This window comes from Macaca mulatta, chromosome 10 (genome assembly GCF_049350105.2).
Source record: "Macaca mulatta isolate MMU2019108-1 chromosome 10, T2T-MMU8v2.0, whole genome shotgun sequence".
Classification (NCBI taxonomy): domain Eukaryota; kingdom Metazoa; phylum Chordata; class Mammalia; order Primates; family Cercopithecidae; genus Macaca; species Macaca mulatta.
Genome location: NC_133415.1, coordinates 114,800,067 through 114,818,672, shown reverse-complemented (window position 1 = coordinate 114,818,672; position 18,606 = coordinate 114,800,067). Strand labels below are relative to the sequence as shown.

The following is an 18,606-nucleotide window of genomic DNA, read 5'->3' as shown; positions in this document are numbered from 1 at the left end:
ACCGCAGGCCGCTGGCCGGGCTCTGGAGGGGCGCACACTGCTCCTTCCCCAGGGAGGCGTCCGGCGGCCGCTGCTGGCTCTGCATTGCCCTGAAGCAGTGTGGCCTTGAACTGCTGGGAGAGTGAAGAGAGTTTCACACTGTTTCAGTTTCAGAACCTACATTTTCACCATAATGAAAAATAGAAAATAGCTTAAATCTTCACCAAAAGGAAATTGTAAACACATTTTGGATGAAATTGTATGTAGCCACGGACAGTTATGTTTCTGAAGAATGTTTACTGCCATGGGAAGTGCACCCGGGGAGCGGGCAGGGAACAGGGAAACGGGCAGAGAACTGGGGCGGGTGGCCCCCGTGGTCCTTACGGCTTCCAAGTGCACAGGCTCACAGGTGTGCATGCTGCGTGGCACCTGAGCTGTGCCAGGCAGGGGAGGGGCTTCAGAGGGTTTCCATTGTTCTTGTACTTATCTGCACTTCTTAAATTTTCTGTGAAGAACACCTCTTTCTGTGGTAAGGAAGATACTAGGACAATTAGAAAAGGAAGTCCCAGTGTGGTTCTGTTAGCTGGACCCGGACACATTATGGTGGTTGTATGTGCACATTGGCTGGTGTGGGGTTTTGGTTATGCCATGAAGGAGTCTCCAGAAAGGTGGGATGGGGCAGAGAGAGGGGCTGCAAGCTGAAGAGGTTGCCGGGGAGGTGGCAGTGGCCACGGTGGCCCAGTCAGGAGGCAGGGTCCCAGGCCCCGGCTTCCTGACCTTAACTGTTAATGACCTTCAGGGCTGTGCCCCATCCCGTCACCACCTGGAGTTGCCCGTCTTGGTTGAACGAGGACGCTGAGGGTCTTTGGGACAGATATCGTGTTTCTTGTTACAGGTTTGACCTCTTCCTCCCTGACTCGAGGGCTGGGTATGTGGAGCCGGTTGTGCCTCTGTATCCGAGAGCCCTGCTGCCTGTCATCCTTGGCTCCTCGCTGCACTCCTCACAAAGACCTGGGTGGGGACGCGGCCAGTGTCCCACGCGGCTCTCTCTGGGGCGCTGTCAGACAGAACCGTCTGCCCTGGCCTCGGGGTCCCATCTGTGGGGTGGGGCGGGGGCCACACCTGCCACATTTACCCTGCTGCAGGTGCAGAGAAAGGAGCAGAGGCACAGGGGCGGCTGCCTTTCGTAGGCCAGGTGCCGCCCATAACCACGGTGGATGACTCTTAAATTAGTTATGTCTTGAGACGGAGTTGCACTTCTTTGCTTTGGTGTGAATAGATGCTGCTGGATTATTTGTCCGTACACAGAAGCTCATAGGACCCAGAACTGTGAGAACATCTCGGAAACATGGCTTGGATGCAGCTGTTGGTGTTCTGACTGTCCTCAGACCATCACACAGTGTCTGACTTTGCTTTTTGGCACAGTCAGGCTGTGATACAATAACCAGGGAGGCGGACAAGAAAGTCCCCAGTGACAGCGCCTCCTATGTGCTATTTGTTGGAAGCAAACCTCAGTTCGGCTTAGGAGATGTGGCCACTCATGCTTGGTTCACAGATATTTTCAGTGCTTCGAGAGGCTACATTATACCTGCCTGAAGTCACATGGTCACTTCTTGTGGGATGTTTGATTCCTTCTCCAACTTTTTTCCTAACCACAAGGGACACTGGCCCTGACCATAGGGCACATTTCACAGTGACCCGTGTCTGTTTCCGTACACTTTTGTGATGTCCAGAATGCCACTTTTATTTTGTTAGAATTTTAACAACATTGCTAATTTTGTTAATGCTTTTTTAAAAAAATGTATTCCTGTAAATATCTCTGGATCCTTTTTTTTTTTTTTTTTTGAGGTGGACTCTGGCTCTGTCGTCCAGACTGGAGTGCAGTGGCGCGATCTCGGCTCACTGCAAGCTCCGCCTCCCGGGTTCACACCATTCTCCTGCCTCAGCCTCCCAAGTCGAGTAGCTGGGACTACAGGTGCCTGCCACCACGCCCGACTAATTTTTTGTGTTTTTAATAGAGATGGGGTTTCACCATGTTAGCCAAGATGGTCTTGATCTCCGGACCTCGTGATCCACCTGCCTTGGCCTCCCAAAGTGCTGGAATTACAGGTGTGAGCCATCGCACCTGGCCTTGGATGCAATTTTTTAAAGCACGAAGGTCCTGATAATTAAAAGTCTCTTCACTCACTATGAGGTTGGCAGGTTTGACGCTGGGTGTGGAGGCTCTGGGACACTGAAGCCTCCTTTATCCTGTTACCATCCCTCTGTGTGCACTTCAGTCCGCATCCGTTATCGGCTCCTCAGAATTCCGTAACAACATTTTTTTGTTTTTAGGAAATGGGGTCTCACTCTGTGGTCCAGGCTGGAGTGCAATGGTGCGATCATAGCCCACTGCAGCCTCCAACTCCGGAACTCAGATGATCCTCCCACCCTAGCGTCCCAAGTAGCTGGAACTAAGGTGTGCCACCACGCCTGGCTAATTTAAAAAAGATGTATTTTTTTTAGAGATGGGGTCCCACTATATTGCCCAGTCTGGTCTCAAACTGGCCTCAAGCGATCCCTCCACCTTGGCCTCCTAAAGTGCTGGATTTCAGGCGTGAGCCACTACACTCATCCTGGCTTCTCAGAACTCTTGAGGAGGAGGAGCAAGTGTCTCCAGATGCAGTGAATGAAGTGTGGGGTTTGAGGATATTGTATTAGGGTTCTCTAACGGGACGGAACTAATAGGAGAGGTGAATATATGAAGGGGAGTTTATTAGGAGAATTGACTCTCAGGATCACAAGGTGAAGTCCCACAATAGGCTGTGAGCACTCTGAGGAGTCAGGAAGCCAGTCCGAGTCCCCAAATCTCAAAAGTAGGGAAGCCGACAGTGCAGCCTTTGGTCTGTGGCCAAAGGCCGGAGAACCCCTGGCAAACCACTGGTGTAAGGCCAAGAGTCTAAAAGCCGAAGAACCTGGAGTCTGATGTTCCAGGGCAGGAGGCATCCGCTCGGGAGAAAGATGGAGACTGGAAGACTCAGCCAGTCCAGTCCTTCCACGTTCCTCTGCCTGCTTTTGTCCCAGCCACGCTGGCAGCTGATTCAATGGTACCCAGCCACATTGACGGTGGGTCTGTCTCTCCCAGTCCGCTGACTCAAATGTTAACCTTCTTTGGCAGCACCCTCACAGACACACCCAGGAGCAGTACTTTGCATCCTTCAATCAAGTTGACACTCCATAATAACCATCACAGACATGGGGTGTTTACCAGGTGTCTTGGTTTGGGGTCCCCAGGCCCCATGTGTGCTTGGGTGAGAGTGGAACTCTCCCTCGTGACTTGCAGCAGCTCTGGCGGCCACATGGCTGATGAGTGTCCGCCTGGCTTGAAGGCTGTTCTGGGCACTGTGGGCACAGACTCAAGAGATGGAGCCTTGGAGGCCTTTCCTGTTACTTTGTTCGTGAGCTCCAGGCTTGGAGATTCCAGCAGGTTATTTGCTGCAGCTGGGTGTTTCGTTTTTGTTTGATTTCTCCATGGTTTATTTTGAAAGGGATGTTTTGGGGGGAAGTTTTCTGAATGGGCATAAATGTGGCTTTTTGGATCAAGAATTTTAGATGTTAGCCCAGGAGAGGCATTACCGTTATTCTTGATACCACGCTGAGTTTCGAAAGAGCTGGAGCCCAGCAGCTTCCCAGACTCTCCCGAAACCTCTGAGAGTGCCCCAGCGTCATAGCACAGGAGGAGGAAGCCCCACGCTTATTTGTCAGGACCAACAGGAGGTTTTCAGGCCTTACTTTATCTTTTTTGAGGTTATTGTTTTCCATTCTCCATAAAGGGGAGGAAGGAGAGGCTGGGAAACACAGTGGCCGCCCCCTGTGCCCTGCGGCTTGGCCAGCGTGTGATGGGTGCTGGGGACGGCCGGTGGCGGTGCCTCATTGCACGTGTGTTTAGTTTCTCAGCTCTGTGGTGCTGGGCCGTCTGCCGAGTCTTCACGCGGGAACGAGTGCAATGTTTATAGCCCTGTTCCCGCGGCTGCATCCCCACCTCTGTCATGGGAAGTTAACATTTAAAAGTTGGACCGTTGTGTTACTGTTTCTAATGGAATTTGTGATCTAACTGGTTGCTGTTTTTTGAAGCTAAAATTAATGCCAAACCTAAATGGTAGGATTTGCTTTCCCACAATTTAGCTCAAGAACCACGAAGGGCAAATAGTTCTCCTTTCCTAAGGGTTGTGTCGCATCTCTGCGCCTGTGTTGTGGGTGTCAGGGCAGCGTGGGGGCACCACTGTCCCGCCCCCCGAGAGGAGGGTTCTGGTGAGGAGCCTCGTGGCCCACCCTCCTTCTGTTGGGTCTGGGCGTCACAGGACAGCAGGTTGGGAGAACCTGGAGTGTGGGCCGTAGACATGGTTGTGACCTCTAGGCCCAGCCCAGCCGACATGGCCATGGCACAAGCAGGAGGTGGGAGCAAGGAGACTGGCATGTCTGTGGGGTGTGTGGGCCGGTTGGCATGGGGGCACGTGATGTGGCCAGTGGAAGCCATTGCTACATTGCCTTGCTGTCCGGCTCATTTATAAAAGGAAGGCTCAGGTGCCATTTTTTTTTTTCACAGCCTTTTAGCAACCTTTACAGTTTTCTCGTCTTGTGTACCATCGTGATTCACAAGTGTGTTTCGAGTTCGGGGGATTCGTGTGTTTAAGACTTGATTTCCTTTGTTTCCTTCTCACAGCTGTCAGCTTTCCCTGGGTCGGGCCAGGGTCTCCTCAGGGCTCTGGGGTGGGTGCATTCCTGACGCCAGGTCTCCTTTGTCTGCAGGAATGGTCCTCGTCCGAAGTGAGAATGGGCAGTTGTTAATGATTCCTCAGCAGGCCTTGGCCCAGATGCAGGCGCAGGCCCATGCCCAGCCTCAGACCACCATGGCGCCCCGCCCTGCCACCCCCACAAGTGCCCCTCCCGTCCAGATCTCCACCGTACAGGTGAGTGCACATGTGCCCTGGAGTGTGAACCCCTTCCCTGCCCAGCCCCTCTACCCACGCATGCTGGGGAAGCCTGCAAGGGCCAGGCATAGCCGTGGGAGTGAGGACTGGGAAGTGTGTGCGGTGTCCGGTCCCATCCAGGATGGGCCAGGACGGCACTGCTCTCCTGTCCTCCTCTTGGTGGCAGGGCCTTGCCCAGCTCAGAGGCACCAGCTCCTGCAGCCCACCGAAGGGCTGGCCGAGTGGGGTCAAAGTGAGCAGTCCAGGATTGGCCGTCCTGGCCCCTTCCCTTCTCTCCCTATGGCTTCACCTTCCTGTGCCTGTCCCCTCATCTGCAAAGTAGAGATCGTGCTAGGACTCCACTGGCAGGACGCCACCAGCGCTGCATGGAGACTCTTAAGGCACCAAGAGTCCTGGAGCCTCTGTGTGCGAGTGGGGTTGGCTGCTGTTGTTAGGGGGCGCATGAGGGCCACACACACACAAAACCTCATCAGCCTTCAGGGCCGAAGCTCCCGACTCCCGAGTTGTGGTAGGGAGCATGGATTCTGACTTGGAGGGCAGAGTGCCCGGGACCCGCCTTTCCCGGCGTGTGTCTGTGTCTGGCCCCATGACTGTCACCTGCACGTGCCCGCACGCTGCGTGTTCCTGCTCCGTCTCCTGCCGTGTTTCCCTGGCACTGTGACCCTGCTGCTCTGAACGACCTGGCAGGTTTGTGAAGATTGGAATGACTTGATCAGCGTTCTCTGCCTGCCACGTGACCTGCGTACCCTCTGGAGTCGTACCTCTGTCCCATAGACGGGGACGTGGACGGACGTGCCGGAGGCTGCCAGAGACCACCTAGATCTGAAGTAGCACAGAACGGTGTCCTCAAGTCTGCAGCATCTGTCTGCTGAGTGGGATGCTGTGGAAGACACTCGTGGCTTCACTTGCACTGTGGGCATCGCGTTGCAGTCCGCCATCTGCTCTTTCCATGTCAGTCTCTCTCTGACAAACTTCATGGGCTCAGGACTTGTGGTGTCCCCACCTCTGTCCCAAGCAGCCACCTTCCTTCCCCTCTCTGGCACTGACTGGCCATCTAGCCTAGGGGCGGCCACATCCCTTCCCCTCTGCGGCACCGACCGGCCGTCTGCCTTTGCACCCTTGTTGGTGATTGTTAATGAGGTCACGAGCCAGCAGCACGAGGACTCATTTCCAGACACTGCGTTCTTCAGAGACGAGTTTTTGTAGAGATGCTAAGAAGCCTAGTGATATGTTTATTGTGATATAGGAAAATGTTTGTCATACACTTGTTCTTTGGTAAGAAAACTTTAGAATTACTGTGGCTTCATTGCAGATCATGGAGAAGCCTGGGGCCCACTCGGATATACTAGTTACATTTGGAAGGGATAATTTCTTTGTACCTGGGGGTGGGAATTCCTTTTACTTGCGCTTGTTTTACGTGACTCTGCTTATTTTTCAGGCACCTGGAACACCTATCATTGCACGGCAGGTGACCCCAACTACCATAATTAAGCAAGTGTCTCAGGCCCAGACAACGGTGCAGCCCAGTGCAACCCTGCAGCGCTCGCCCGGCGTCCAGGTGAGAGGGCGGGCGGTGGATCTGCTGAGGCTGCAGGGGCCATGAAGCCTGATTTCTTTGATGCAAAGATCAGGCCTTAGGAGTTTTTTTTTTTTTAAACTGGATACTAAGTCAAATTTGGGGAGGAAGGTTCTCCTTGAAGAAAGTGCTGTTTCTTTGACCACCAGCATGGGATAAGTCAGGATCTCTTTTTTTTTTTTTTTTAGTCACACAGAATTTAACACCAGCAACACTGTTCAAGCTTTCCACCATGTTGGAAGCTTTAAAACTATGTGCTTACTAATACTTGATCATAAGGCATGTCTGAAGCAGAAGCAGCCTGCGGTGAGGACAGTGTGTGTGTGCACATGTGGCCTTGTGTGTAACCATGGGGATGGCAGCTGTCGCTGAGATGAATGTGGCCGAGGCGTCGTTCTCACTGTTGCAGGCACATGGACTGTAATTTTCACCGCACCCTGGGAAGCAGATGAGCTCGCTTCTTTCATCTCGTGATGCGGCGCTTATGCTGAGGCGAGGGAGGTTCTGGGACTCACTCCTGGCCATGCCGCCTGCAGGGTGCCTGCCACGCCATGCTGCCACCTGCCACTCACGTCCCGTTCCGTAGTGAGAGCATAGTTCCAGAAGGGTTCTGCACCTACCCAGGTGGCCGCTGGTTTCTAGAACAGCGTTTTCATCTGCGGAGGGGGGCGTGTCCCAGAGCAGGTGCTAGCCCCTCTCCTAGTGGTGCTGATGCTCCTGACAGCTCTGCCTTTGGTCTGCAGAACCCAGAAGGGTTTGTGTGCAGCCGGGCTGTTCTGGAGGGCAGCGGAGGTGCGTGGAGGGGAAGGGGCTGGCTGGTCAGACGCACCTGGTGAGGGAAGCAGCCTTCTCTGGGCAGTCAGCAGGAAGCAGCTGGGAGAAAAGTGGTTCGGGGGTTTTTCTTGGTCTGGTATCTGTGAGCGTCCGTGGATGCGCAGGTCTCTGTGGTGTTGGTCACTGCCGGTGAAGCTCCTGCCGTGAACCAGGCCTGGACGCGCTGCTGACGGATCCAGAGTCCTTGCCTCAGTGCTACAGACCCTGCTCCCATTGCTCAGTGGTGAAACAGAGGCTGAGCCCCGGGGGTGTGGACTTCAGGGGCAGCTTCCCCCCACCCGGCTCTTCCACCCTCACGGGATCTTGTCCCGGCTGGCTGCAGCTGCAGTGGGTGAAAGCGGGTGGAAGGGCGGTTCGGTACCAGGGAGACGTGTGCTGGCCTTTGGTGCGGGCCCTGCCCTCGGTGTTTTCCCTGGAGGAGCTTGCTCTGTCCTGTGCTCTGATTGGTGCGTCTGGATTTTTGGGTACAGTGACTTTTCTGAGAAGGTAGTGAAGCTTATGGTTAAGTTTTTGCATTATACTTAGTGGCAGACACGATCTGGATATCATCTGAGTGAAATATGTGTTCACAGGAGCAGAAGTAAGTGCGAGGAGTCAGTTCTGATGGGAAAGAAAACTCCCAAAAGATGAGATAGGTCCTGGGCACTCCTGGGGTCCGGAAACAGCAGCTTGGTGTGTCGTTTTACGTTTTCTTCCCTGGAGGTTTTTATTTGATGTTTTTCAGTTAAAAAAAAATCCATGCTTATTGTTACAAGTGAAAAGATACACAGACTTAGAAACAGCCCGTCTGCCCTGCTGTCTCCTCACAGCCCTTCCGCACCCCTCTGGAAGCGGGGTTGTGGGGTTGTTCAGAGCTGCTTCCTGCGTGCTGGCGGGGCTGCACCCACCTTGCCGCAGGGAGGGAGCTGCGCTCGCTGCTCTGGAGCCATTCTCAGGCTTACACTGCCCCCTGCTTTCAGAAGCTGCAAAGGAGTGTTTAAAAAGTTGGAGAGAAGAGAATGTTGACGACTAGATTTATACATTGGAAAAGTACTGGTTTAAAATATCAGTAAACATTTGCATTCTGATTATTCGTGTAGAATGGAAATGTGAGGAATTGAGTGCGGGCCACCGAGTTGTCTGAGCTACCTTTTGGTGTCTGGCTGTTCATTTGCTTAGCAAAGCAGCCGCTCCTTTCTGACACTTTGACACTGATGACCCATCATCCTTCATTGCTCGAATCTGCTCTGAAAACTCCCCTTTGTGGGAGGCTTCTTGTTGACACTCACTTTTGGGGAGTAAAGAAAGGTGGGTTTGGGTGATTGCAGGGAGCTGGGGACCCTCCCCTGCGAGAGGCTGTGGCTGTGGAGGCCTGACTGCCCTGTAGCCAGCCTCTGCATCTGGGAGGATGGAGCTTTCAGGAGCCGTTCTTCAGTTGTTTTGATTTCTGAGAGATGGGGATCTGGGTTGTCCGTTAGGATTATTTACTCTGGTCACTATGTGCCTTTTTCCATGGACTTCTGAGGACTGGAGTCTCTGCAGTGCCTGGCTTTGTGAACATCTGTTTTTGATGCAGGTGCAAATCATGCCTTCCTCAGGTGCTCAGGACTGCGGTCGTCAGGGCACAGGGCAGGCGTCCCAGCAGCACTCCCATGTCCAGCTGACTGGCAGGTGTCCAGGGCTCTTGGCTTCCTGGGCGTCCTGGCCACCACAGGGAGGCTTGTTTTCTTTTTCTGGGTGTGAGGCTGGTCTTCCCCTCATTAGCTGGTAGCATGAGATGCGCTTACCTTGTGTTTTGGATTCTTGTAGCCTCAGCTCGTTCTGGGCGGTGCTGCCCAGACGGCTTCACTTGGGACGGCAACGGCTGTTCAGACGGGGACTCCTCAGCGCACGGTTCCAGGGGCAACCGCCACTTCCTCAGCTGCCACGGTAAGAGCCGCTCCTTTCTGTGCCTTCAAAGACGGTCAGGCCCATGGCGCAGGTCAGAAAAGGCAGCCTTGAGACCTCGGGCCGGCTTCTGTCCCAGACTGCTCGCTGCCTGCTTCACAAAGCGATGAACAGTCTGGGGCCCACGTGAGCGTGTGGGGCTCTGCTGCTTGAGGTGGGCCCTGAGGGCCTCAGACTGCAGAAGTCTGCAAACAGCAGAAGCCCAAACACCTGCCTTTGAAAAAGTCACTGGCGTATGGTCGCGTTCAGTCTGTAAAATGGCGGCACCACCCGTTTGGACGGTCGCATTCAGTCTGTAAAATGGCGGCACCACCCGTTTGGACGGTCGCGTTCAGTCTGTAAAATGGCGGCGCCACCCGTTTGGACGGTCGCGTTCAGTCTGTAAAATGGCGGCGCCACCCGTTTGGACGGTCGCGTTCAGTCTGTAAAATGGCGGCGCCACCCGTTTGGACGGTCGCGTTCAGTCTGTAAAATGGCGGCGCCACCCGTTTGGACGGTCGCGTTCAGTCTGTAAAATGGCCGCGCCACCCGTTTGGACGGTCGCGTTCAGTCTGTAAAATGGCGGCGCCACCCGTTTGGACGGTCGCGTTCAGTCTGTAAAATGGCGGCGCCACCCGTTTGGACGGTCGCGTTCAGTCTGTAAAATGGCCGCGCCACCCGTTTGGACTGTCGCGTTCAGTCTGTAAAATGGCGGCGCCACCCGTTTGGACTGTCGCGTTCAGTCTGTAAAATGGCGGCGCCACCCGTTTGGACTGTCGCGTTCAGTCTGTAAAATGGCGGCGCCACCCGTTTGGACTGTCGCGTTCAGTCTGTAAAATGGCGGCACCACCCGTTTGTACACGTGCAGTGTTGGCCTGTGGTGATGGACGTCTGTGAACAGTGAGCCCCACTTGGCAACTTCTTGGGTTTCTTTGCTGCGCACTTTTCGTTGCTTTCATGTCTGCCTCCTATTTGTTTCCTTCTGTGTCCATTTGGATTGGCATAGGTTGTCCTTATGGTCAGCGACATTGCAGCAGGCGTCTTCGCAGAGTCTCTTTTCACTTTTTTCATTATTTGCATAGCTACATTCCTAGACGTGGCCTTGCGGGACTGTGGGAGATGCTGACTTCGGTGGCCATGTGACTGATGTGGCTGGGCCGCCCCTCAGAGCATGGCCCGGGGTTCCACTCCCATCCACAGGCCAAGAGGTGGTGCGTTTTCTTGAAGTTTAGAGGAGAAATATATGTATCTCTTATACATACGCATATTTTATTAACCAAAGGCTGTGACAAAAATCTGCCTTTTAAGATTTTTCACTTATGTCTTTTTACTTTAATCCAGGAAACTATGGAAAACGTGAAGAAATGTAAAAATTTCCTATCTACGTTAATAAAACTGGCTTCATCTGGCAAGCAGTCTACAGAGACAGCAGCTAATGTGAAAGAGCTCGTGCAGAATTTACTGGTGAGAAACCTTGACTTGACATTCCCTTTTCCCTAAGGCCTGTTGCATAGGAGAGACACCTATTGCTGCTGTGACTTGTGCCTGGGAGGCCTGTGCCAGCAAAGGGAGAACTCCTCTGGAAGGCTGCAGGCAGAGGGGGGGGTGCACACCTGTCAGAGGTGTGTGTGGCCTAGCTGAGGAGACTCCTTCCTGGGGCTGGGTGTTCTGGGGCTGGTGCCTGGTGGTCTCCTGGGCTTTGCCATTTTCTGGTGCCTGTGTCCCTTGTCTGTGGCTCTCTTCTCCTCTGGCTGCCCCCACCATGCTGCACTCTGGCCAGGGTCCCTGGCAGCTCCCTTCTGGTCCTCTCCCCACTCCTGTGTGACCTCTTGTAAAATTCCCAGGTGTCCGCAATCCCTGCTGGAACAGGCATTCCGCACCCTGAGCCAGCAGAAGCCCCCTCCCCGTGGAGCAGACCAGCTGAGGCACATTCGTGCTCCAGTGGCAGAGCCGTCCCCCCACCCCTGCCCCCACCCCTTCCGAAACCTCTGTCGCAGTGAACAGCACTCTGTCTCCTGGCCAGAACGTGGGAGGATTCCTGGCGGCCTCCCCTCTCCTTAACCCACAGTCCCAAGCTCTACATCTCTACTCATGGCCGAACTCTTGGCTCTCCACCTTGGCTCTCCCCACGGCTGTCTCATGGCTCAGGGGTATGCTGGCCTCAGTGGGATGGCCTGGGGATCTGGAGTGGCCAGTCTTTCTGTGCCTTCTCCTTGCCCGCCTGACCATGTCTTCCTGAGTCTCTCAGGGTTCAGTCCAGGCACCGCCTTCCCACCCTTGTCGCCTGTCTTCCCGACCTTTATGCCACGCTGGCCTCTGTTTCTGAAACAGGATCTGGCCCTCTTGCTCTGGGCTCCCTTTTATCTGACTGGACTCTGGGCACCGTGACTGCTTGCAGGGGTGAGCACAGCTGTTGTCTGCTCCTGAAGGTGCTGATGCCCTGACTGTCTGGATCCTGTCTGTGTGGCCCCTGGCACGCTGTGACCTCCTGTAGCACTGTGCTTGCAGGGCTGGCTTTGATAATGGAGTTACTTTTAGGCTGATCTGCCTCCTAGCAAAATGCCTGACACCGAATAGGTGCCTGGTAAACACTGAGTAAAGACTGGCATTGAGTAAGAGGCTTAGAAAAAGACGAGAAGTAGACAGGTGACCCTCCCAGGAGGAGACGTGGTCCGCAGCTGGCTGCACTGCGGTGTCCAGGGTGAGCGCCTGTCACACGTGTATCTGTGGAAGGTGTAGCACGCAGACTTTCCCATCTCCTCTGTCCAGTGAAACTCGGGGCGGAATCAGCCGTAAAATACAAGACCAGAGTGATGCGGGATTCAGAAGTGTGTGTGGAATCTCATTCACCAGAATTTCAACATGGATTTTATTTTTAAGGATGGAAAAATCGAAGCAGAAGATTTCACAAGCAGGTTATACCGAGAACTTAATTCTTCACCTCAACCTTACCTTGTGCCTTTCCTGAAGGTAATTTCGAAGGCCCGGGTGCTTGACAAGCAGCAGGGCCAGGGAGGGGTGGGGCGCAGATGCTCCAAGTGCACAGGGGTGAGGATGCTCCAGGCACGGAGGGTGCACAGCGCCTGTGCTCCCTGCGGGGGTGGGGCCGGGGACTCAGTGCCTGGGGACAGAATGTTAGGTGTTTTTCTGTAAAGCAGGAGCTCCCCTGACACTGTGGCCTTGTGGTTCTGTTGTGCGCAAGGTGGTGAGAAGGGCGCGCGCTTCCTGAAACCGAGGGGAACAGGGAATTGTGGTTCTGTTGTGCGCAAGGCGGTGAGAAGGGCGCGTGCTTCCTGAAACCGAGGGGAACAGGGAATTGGGGTAGTGTTTGCAAAACTGGATAGGACCAAGGGTTTTAAGAGTGTCAGGCTGTCTGTTGGATAATCATTGGTATGAGCACATTTTAAAATTTAATACATATATTTGTACATATTTATGAGGTGCATGTAATGTTTTGTTACATTCATAGAATCAGGGTATGTGGGGTCTATCACTTTGAATACTTATTTCCATGTGTTGGGAACATTCAGAATCTTCTCTTCCCGTGATGTTAAAATATTTTAAAAACTATTTTAAAAATATGGCTCTTTTTGTTTGTTTTCTTAAACACATTTTGGACATTTGCTATCAGGAATAATCCCGCCTAGTGGGAGGGCGGGATGGGGTCCTGGCCCCTGACATCCAGACGTGCTGCTGTGAGGGCCAACATCCGTCTTATTTAACTCAAAAATTTTCTGTAAAAGTTGATATTTCTGAATTTTTAAGCAAGGAAAACTGACGCATGAGCAACCCCCTGACCCCTCGTGTCTGTCTTTCCACCCAGAGGAGCTTACCCGCCTTGAGACAGCTGACTCCCGACTCCGCGGCCTTCATCCAGCAGAGCCAGCAGCAGCCGCCACCGCCCGCCTCGCAGGCCACCACTGCGCTCACGGCTGTGGTGCTGAGTAGCTCAGTCCAGCGCACGGCCGGGAAGACGGCGGCCACCGTGACCAGTGCCCTCCAGCCCCCTGTGCTCAGCCTCACGCAGCCCACACAGGTCGGCGTCGGCAAGCAGGGGCAACCCACACCGCTGGTATGGAAGGGGCACCTTACTGGTCCACACAGCCCACCGTGCCTCTGCTCCCTCCAGCTTCTTAGATAAATTGGCCATGGTTCAGAAACCTTTTCCAAGCATGCAGGAAGGCTCCTGCTAGAGGAAGCTTAGGCATTACCTTAGTTAAAATAGAAATCAGGGTTGAGGCCCTGGGATTTTGTGTTTTGTCTCAGTAAAATGAAATAGTTGAATTGGCTTTGAACCACTGGCACATCCCCGCCTTGTCTTGTCTAGGGATGTTACTGGTGTAAACGAATGCAGTGTGTTTTTAGAGGATCTTGTAGATAGATGTTCTCTTGGGTTAGGAGCAGCGGTCCAAGCGTAAGACACGGGCACCCGCGTGGGACAGGTGGGCAGGAGACTGGAGACGGTAGCAGCTCACAGCGCAGGGTGGATTTAGGTGGGTCCCGGGAGGCAAAGCTGCGGCTGCTCGTAGCGGTTCACGTATGTGCAATGTGGATCTGGCTTTCTTGGTTTTGTAGTCACGACGTTTGCTCTGGAGCTAGAGAAAGGACGTCTTCGCCAGAAGAGTTACATTTCGAGCACATTCCCTTTCACAGGCAGAGGGATTCACCAAACATAGAAGGGCAGTTTAAAAAAAAATGTCAGCGGGGTTTTCTTCCTCTAAAGACAGTTTAAAAAACACAATGGTGCGGGCTCCCTCATCTTGAGCCGGTATGTGTTCTGATGGTGCACACGTCAGAACCAGCTGGGTGAGGAGTATCCACTGGGGAGCTGGCTCTTGTGCTCTGTTCAAGTTGCACTTGTTTTGTCTTGATTAGTAGCGAGAACAGGGCAAAATGGCATGGAGGGAAGGTGTCCCTTACAAAGGCCAGGGAAGCGTGGCCACTGGGAAGGGCTGAGCTCCTGTGTAAGGAGAGGGCTTCCTTGCCTTCCTTTTGACTCCAGAGGGGAAGAGATGTGCTGTGCCCCTTGCTTCAGTGTAGTGTAAGGATAGAACTTCCCTATTCCCCAGTCAGTGGAGCTAGTTCACCCAAAAGGTGGGTTCTATTTAAGCAGGGACAGTCTGTGGGCAGTCATTTTCTTGCCAGGTGTTGACCTCTGGTGCTTAGTCACAGATGAGCAGCGTGGGTGTTTTAGAATTAGATGCTGTGTTCGGCAGCAGGATCACCTCTGCATATTGCTTCCATGGGCTCCTCCTGACCGTGTGTGGAGTCTGCAGAGCGCAGTCGGTGGGATCCAGGGCATCCGATCCATTGCCTGCACCCTGAAGCCTGTGGAGGCAGAACCCAGGCTTCTCCCTGATTTGATGGCAGGCTCCCCGCACCGCGGGGCCTGGCCTGGGCATTTGATGGCAGGTTCCCTACACTGCAGGCCCTGGTCCGAGCATTTGACAGCAGGTGGCCTGAGCTGCCTGAGGCTCTTCCTGTCCAGTGTGGGTGTTCCTGTTTTATTGAAGAAGTGTTTGCATTATAGGCTGCTTCCCCAGGCCCCCACACATGTTCTGCAGCATGGAGTTTACCTGCCAGGGCACCTTTGCAAATGGTAGCAACTAAATTCTGAAACACCTGGACCCAGAGGTTTGGGGCCAGGCCTTATGGACTTGAGCATTGGCTTTTGACAGGGATGCCAGTGTCTCTGGGCCCCAGTGTCCTGGGGACAGGGCCAGAGCACAGGCCGTGGTCAGTGCTGCCAGGTTTTGGATCTCTGCCTTGTGCTGGAGGTGAGAATGAGAGGCAGGATGACAGCAGAGCTGGGCAGACCCTACCATGAGGGGCCCAGCAGGGTCTGGGTAGACAGAGCTGGCCCTGCTGGGGGCAGTGGGTGGAGGCCCTTGAGGGCCAAGTTCAGGCAAGGCTTAGGAGCTCTAACCCCACTCTAGTAGAAAAGCCCTCAGCCTTCTTATAGAAAATTCAGAAAGGGAGCTGGGTTTGGTGGCTCATGCCTGTAATTCATCACTTTGGGAGGTCAAAGTGGGAGGATCGCTTGAGCCTAGGAGTTCAAGACCAGCCTGGCCAACATGGTGAAACCCCATCTCTACGAAAAAATACAAAAATTAGCCGGACATGGTGGTGGGTGCCTATGGTCACAGCTGCTCAGGAAGCTGAGGTGGAGGATCGCTTGAGCCTGGAAGGCAGAGGTTGCAGTGAACCGAGATCACGTCACTGCACTCCAGCCTGGGAGACAGAGCGAGACTTGTCTAAAAAAAAAAAAAAAGAAAGAAAATTCAGACGAGGTAAAACCACTTGACCTGTAGCCACCGGGCAACAGTGTCACCTCTGCTAATATTTGGGGGGTAGTGGTCCGCCCCATCCTGGGTTGCTGAGGTCAGCAGGCATCACTTTGCCACCCGCCCCCTCCAGGCCCTGAACGGTGCCCAGGGGCAGCTTCTAGGCAGCAGATCTGCTCCCGCTTGCCCCTTCTGTGCCCACATGGGCACCCCTTGCCCACGTCCTGCCCTGTCTGGCCGAGTCAATGCCCAGAGCATGGTCCTGTAGCCTGCTGGGGTTGAGCCGCACACGGGGTCTTCCCAGGACTTCTCACTGAGGGCGTGGGGTACAACGGAAGGAAAGGGAGGAACCTCCTGCTAGGGACAGAGTGGCCCCTGGCCCTCAGGGAGCATGCTCACCATTCTCTGTTGGCTCTGCCTCAGGTGATCCAGCAGCCTCCGAAGCCAGGAGCCCTGATCCGGCCTCCGCAGGTGACGTTGACGCAGACACCCATGGTCGCCCTGCGGCAGCCTCACAACCGGATCATGCTCACCACGCCTCAGCAGATCCAGCTGAACCCGCTGCAGCCAGGTGAGGGCCTCGTGGGTCCCTGGCCACTCAAGACCAAGGGCTGCTCCCAGAGCCAGCTGCCACTGGGCTTTTGTTTAATTGTGGTAAAATGTATATTACATAAAATTGGCCATTATAAATATCTGGTTCAGTGGCATTAATTTCATTTACTGTGTTGTGTAACCATCACCACTGTCAGTATGATTTTAAATGTTACTTACATATTTACCGTGGTTAGCTTCTTTATCTGTAATTATTCTTGCACTTTAAAAACCTTGATGAAATACAGGAAAATAAATGCTTGAGAAGTACAGCTTACACGTTGTACTGTAATTTAGAGTTATTAATCTGAAGTTTTTGGAAACTTTCTTGTAGCTAATTAGGAGAGTGGTAGCTGTGCCCCTGGGCCTGTAAAGCACCAGAGCACATAGTTGATCTAATAAAAGCCTTGTGTGGTTTCCACTGTGTGTTTGTTTTGTAGTCCCTGTGGTGAAACCTGCTGTGTTACCTGGAACCAAAGCCCTTTCCGCTGTCTCGGCACAAGCAGCTGCTGCACAGAAAAATAAACTCAAGGAGCCTGGGGGAGGTTCGTTTCGGTAAGGAATGGGCCTGTGTACATTGCAGGAGTGTGGCCAGAGCGGAGAAGAGTCCAGAGTCCGTGCTGCTGCATTCCCGCCCATGGGTCTTTCCCACATGGCCCTGGTGGCCAGGGGCTCTGAGGCTGCTGCTTCACACTCACTTTGACCTCACGTCGCTCACTTTGACCTCACGTCGCTTACTTTGACCTCATGTTCACACAAGTGTGTTTTCCCATAGAGTTGACTCAAAGAGGTTTTGCTTCATACACATAGCCAGAAAGCGAATCAACTGTGTTTTTATATGAACTAATAGGAAATTCATTTTTTAATATAGCATAGTATTTTGAGTTCATTGCATTCATAGTATAAAATGCTTCACTTTCCATGTATTCAACTTCAGAACCCTCAGAAAAGCTGTACTGGGCCAGGCGCAGTGGCTCATGCTTATAGTCCCAGCACTATAGGAGGCTGAAGTGGGAGGATCGCTTGAGCTGGGGAGTTTGAGACCAGCCTGCGCAACATAGTGAAACCTTACTCAACAACAGCAAAAAAATAAAAAATTAGCCAGGCTTGGTGGTGTGCGCCTGTGGGCCTAGCTACTTGGGAGGCTGAGGCAGGAGGATCACTTCTGGCCAAGAGTTAAGTGTTAACAGTGAGCTATGGTTTTACCACTATATGCCAGCCTCAGTGACAGAGTGAGACCGTGTTTCTAGAAAAAGAAATGCTGCTTTGCCTGGGCCTCCTGGAAAGCAGCTGGTCTTAGCATTGCCGTCAGGGAGGTGCTTATGGGACCTGAGCAATGGGAGAGGCTTGGAGTGATCTCTGTTGTGATCAAGGGGTGGTGGAGTTGTGTGTATTTCAGGAAGTCTTACTATGCGTTTTCCCTTTCCCAGACACTTCATCGAACCTAAAGGCATCAGGCAGGGCATAGCAGGCCTGGGGAGTAGCTGTGGCCTGAGCCAAAGTCCAAGCCTGAGCAGGGAGAGATGGCCAGCCTGCCTGGGCCCAGCGGGAGGCTGATACCTCCGTGAGGAGGGAGGACACTTAGGGACGTACACGGGTGAAAGGATCAAGGCTGCGGGAAGCCTTGGTGTTTTGCTGTCAAGGAGTCAGCGACCTGGCAGAAGGGATAAAGGAGAACGACCCCTGTGGGCTGGCTCAGGATTGGAATATGCTGACGCAAGCCACTGGGTTCCAGCGTGTGTCGGCAGGCATGGATAATCATAGGTCTTGCCATAAGTTTCTAGCTTTGTCCACTGCTGGGTCCTGGGAACAGTAACGCCCCAGTAGCACTGAGCACACCTAGTGCTCAGATGACGTCTTCTAAAAACCATTTTCCACTAAAATGACAAGGGCTCCTGAGAGAAAAGACTGATTGCAGGGCTGGGATAAGGAAATACAAGATGAGCAGAGACCGTCCTGTGTCAGAGAGCAGTGGACATGGGCATGACCTGGACGTGGATGTCAGCAGAGTGGCCTCCGTCCCACGGCTGGGTCCCACAGCCGGAGCCCTAAGCTGTGCAGCCCAGTCACAGTCCGTGACTGCCCGGGATGCCAGGCCGTGGCCAGACCCTGAGTGAGCACGTGGAGCCTGTAGGAGGACTGGGCATGAGAACTGCTGTGGAGCAGCTCCCCGGGACACAGCGACCCCGGGAGATGGCAAGCAGGTCCCCGGCCTCGTGTTCAGAGCCCACTGCTGGAGGCGGCAAGTGGAGGCTGCGTGCATGTGGAATTCCCAGCAGGACTCTTAGCCCATGTCTCCTCATGAGGGGCTTGAAGTCAGCCTGGAAGAGGACGTTCTGCACACAGCTGGCCTGTGCCTTCCAGGTGTCAGGGGCAACCCAGGAGTCAGAGAGGCTGAGGAACCTTCCAGCTCGAGGAGCCGGACAAGACGTGGCAGCTGCAGGGCGCTGGGATTGGGATGTGGACT

At 53.7% G+C, this 18,606-nt stretch overlaps 1 protein-coding gene across 2 annotated transcripts in view; it reads left to right on the top strand.

The window, feature by feature from the left end:
• The window catches only part of TAF4 (TATA-box binding protein associated factor 4), a 95,076-nt gene that overhangs the window by 43,787 nt on the left and 32,683 nt on the right, over positions 1-18,606 (top strand). For both annotated transcript variants that reach the window (XM_077952132.1, XM_015148644.3), the window contains 8 exons: positions 4,768-4,928; positions 6,388-6,507; positions 9,148-9,267; positions 10,606-10,728; positions 12,145-12,234; positions 13,088-13,336; positions 15,972-16,119; positions 16,580-16,694. In XM_077952132.1, the coding sequence (XP_077808258.1) occupies positions 4,768-4,928; positions 6,388-6,507; positions 9,148-9,267; positions 10,606-10,728; positions 12,145-12,234; positions 13,088-13,336; positions 15,972-16,119; positions 16,580-16,694 (1,126 nt within the window). The remainder of the gene's footprint in view (positions 1-4,767; positions 4,929-6,387; positions 6,508-9,147; positions 9,268-10,605; positions 10,729-12,144; positions 12,235-13,087; positions 13,337-15,971; positions 16,120-16,579; positions 16,695-18,606) is intronic.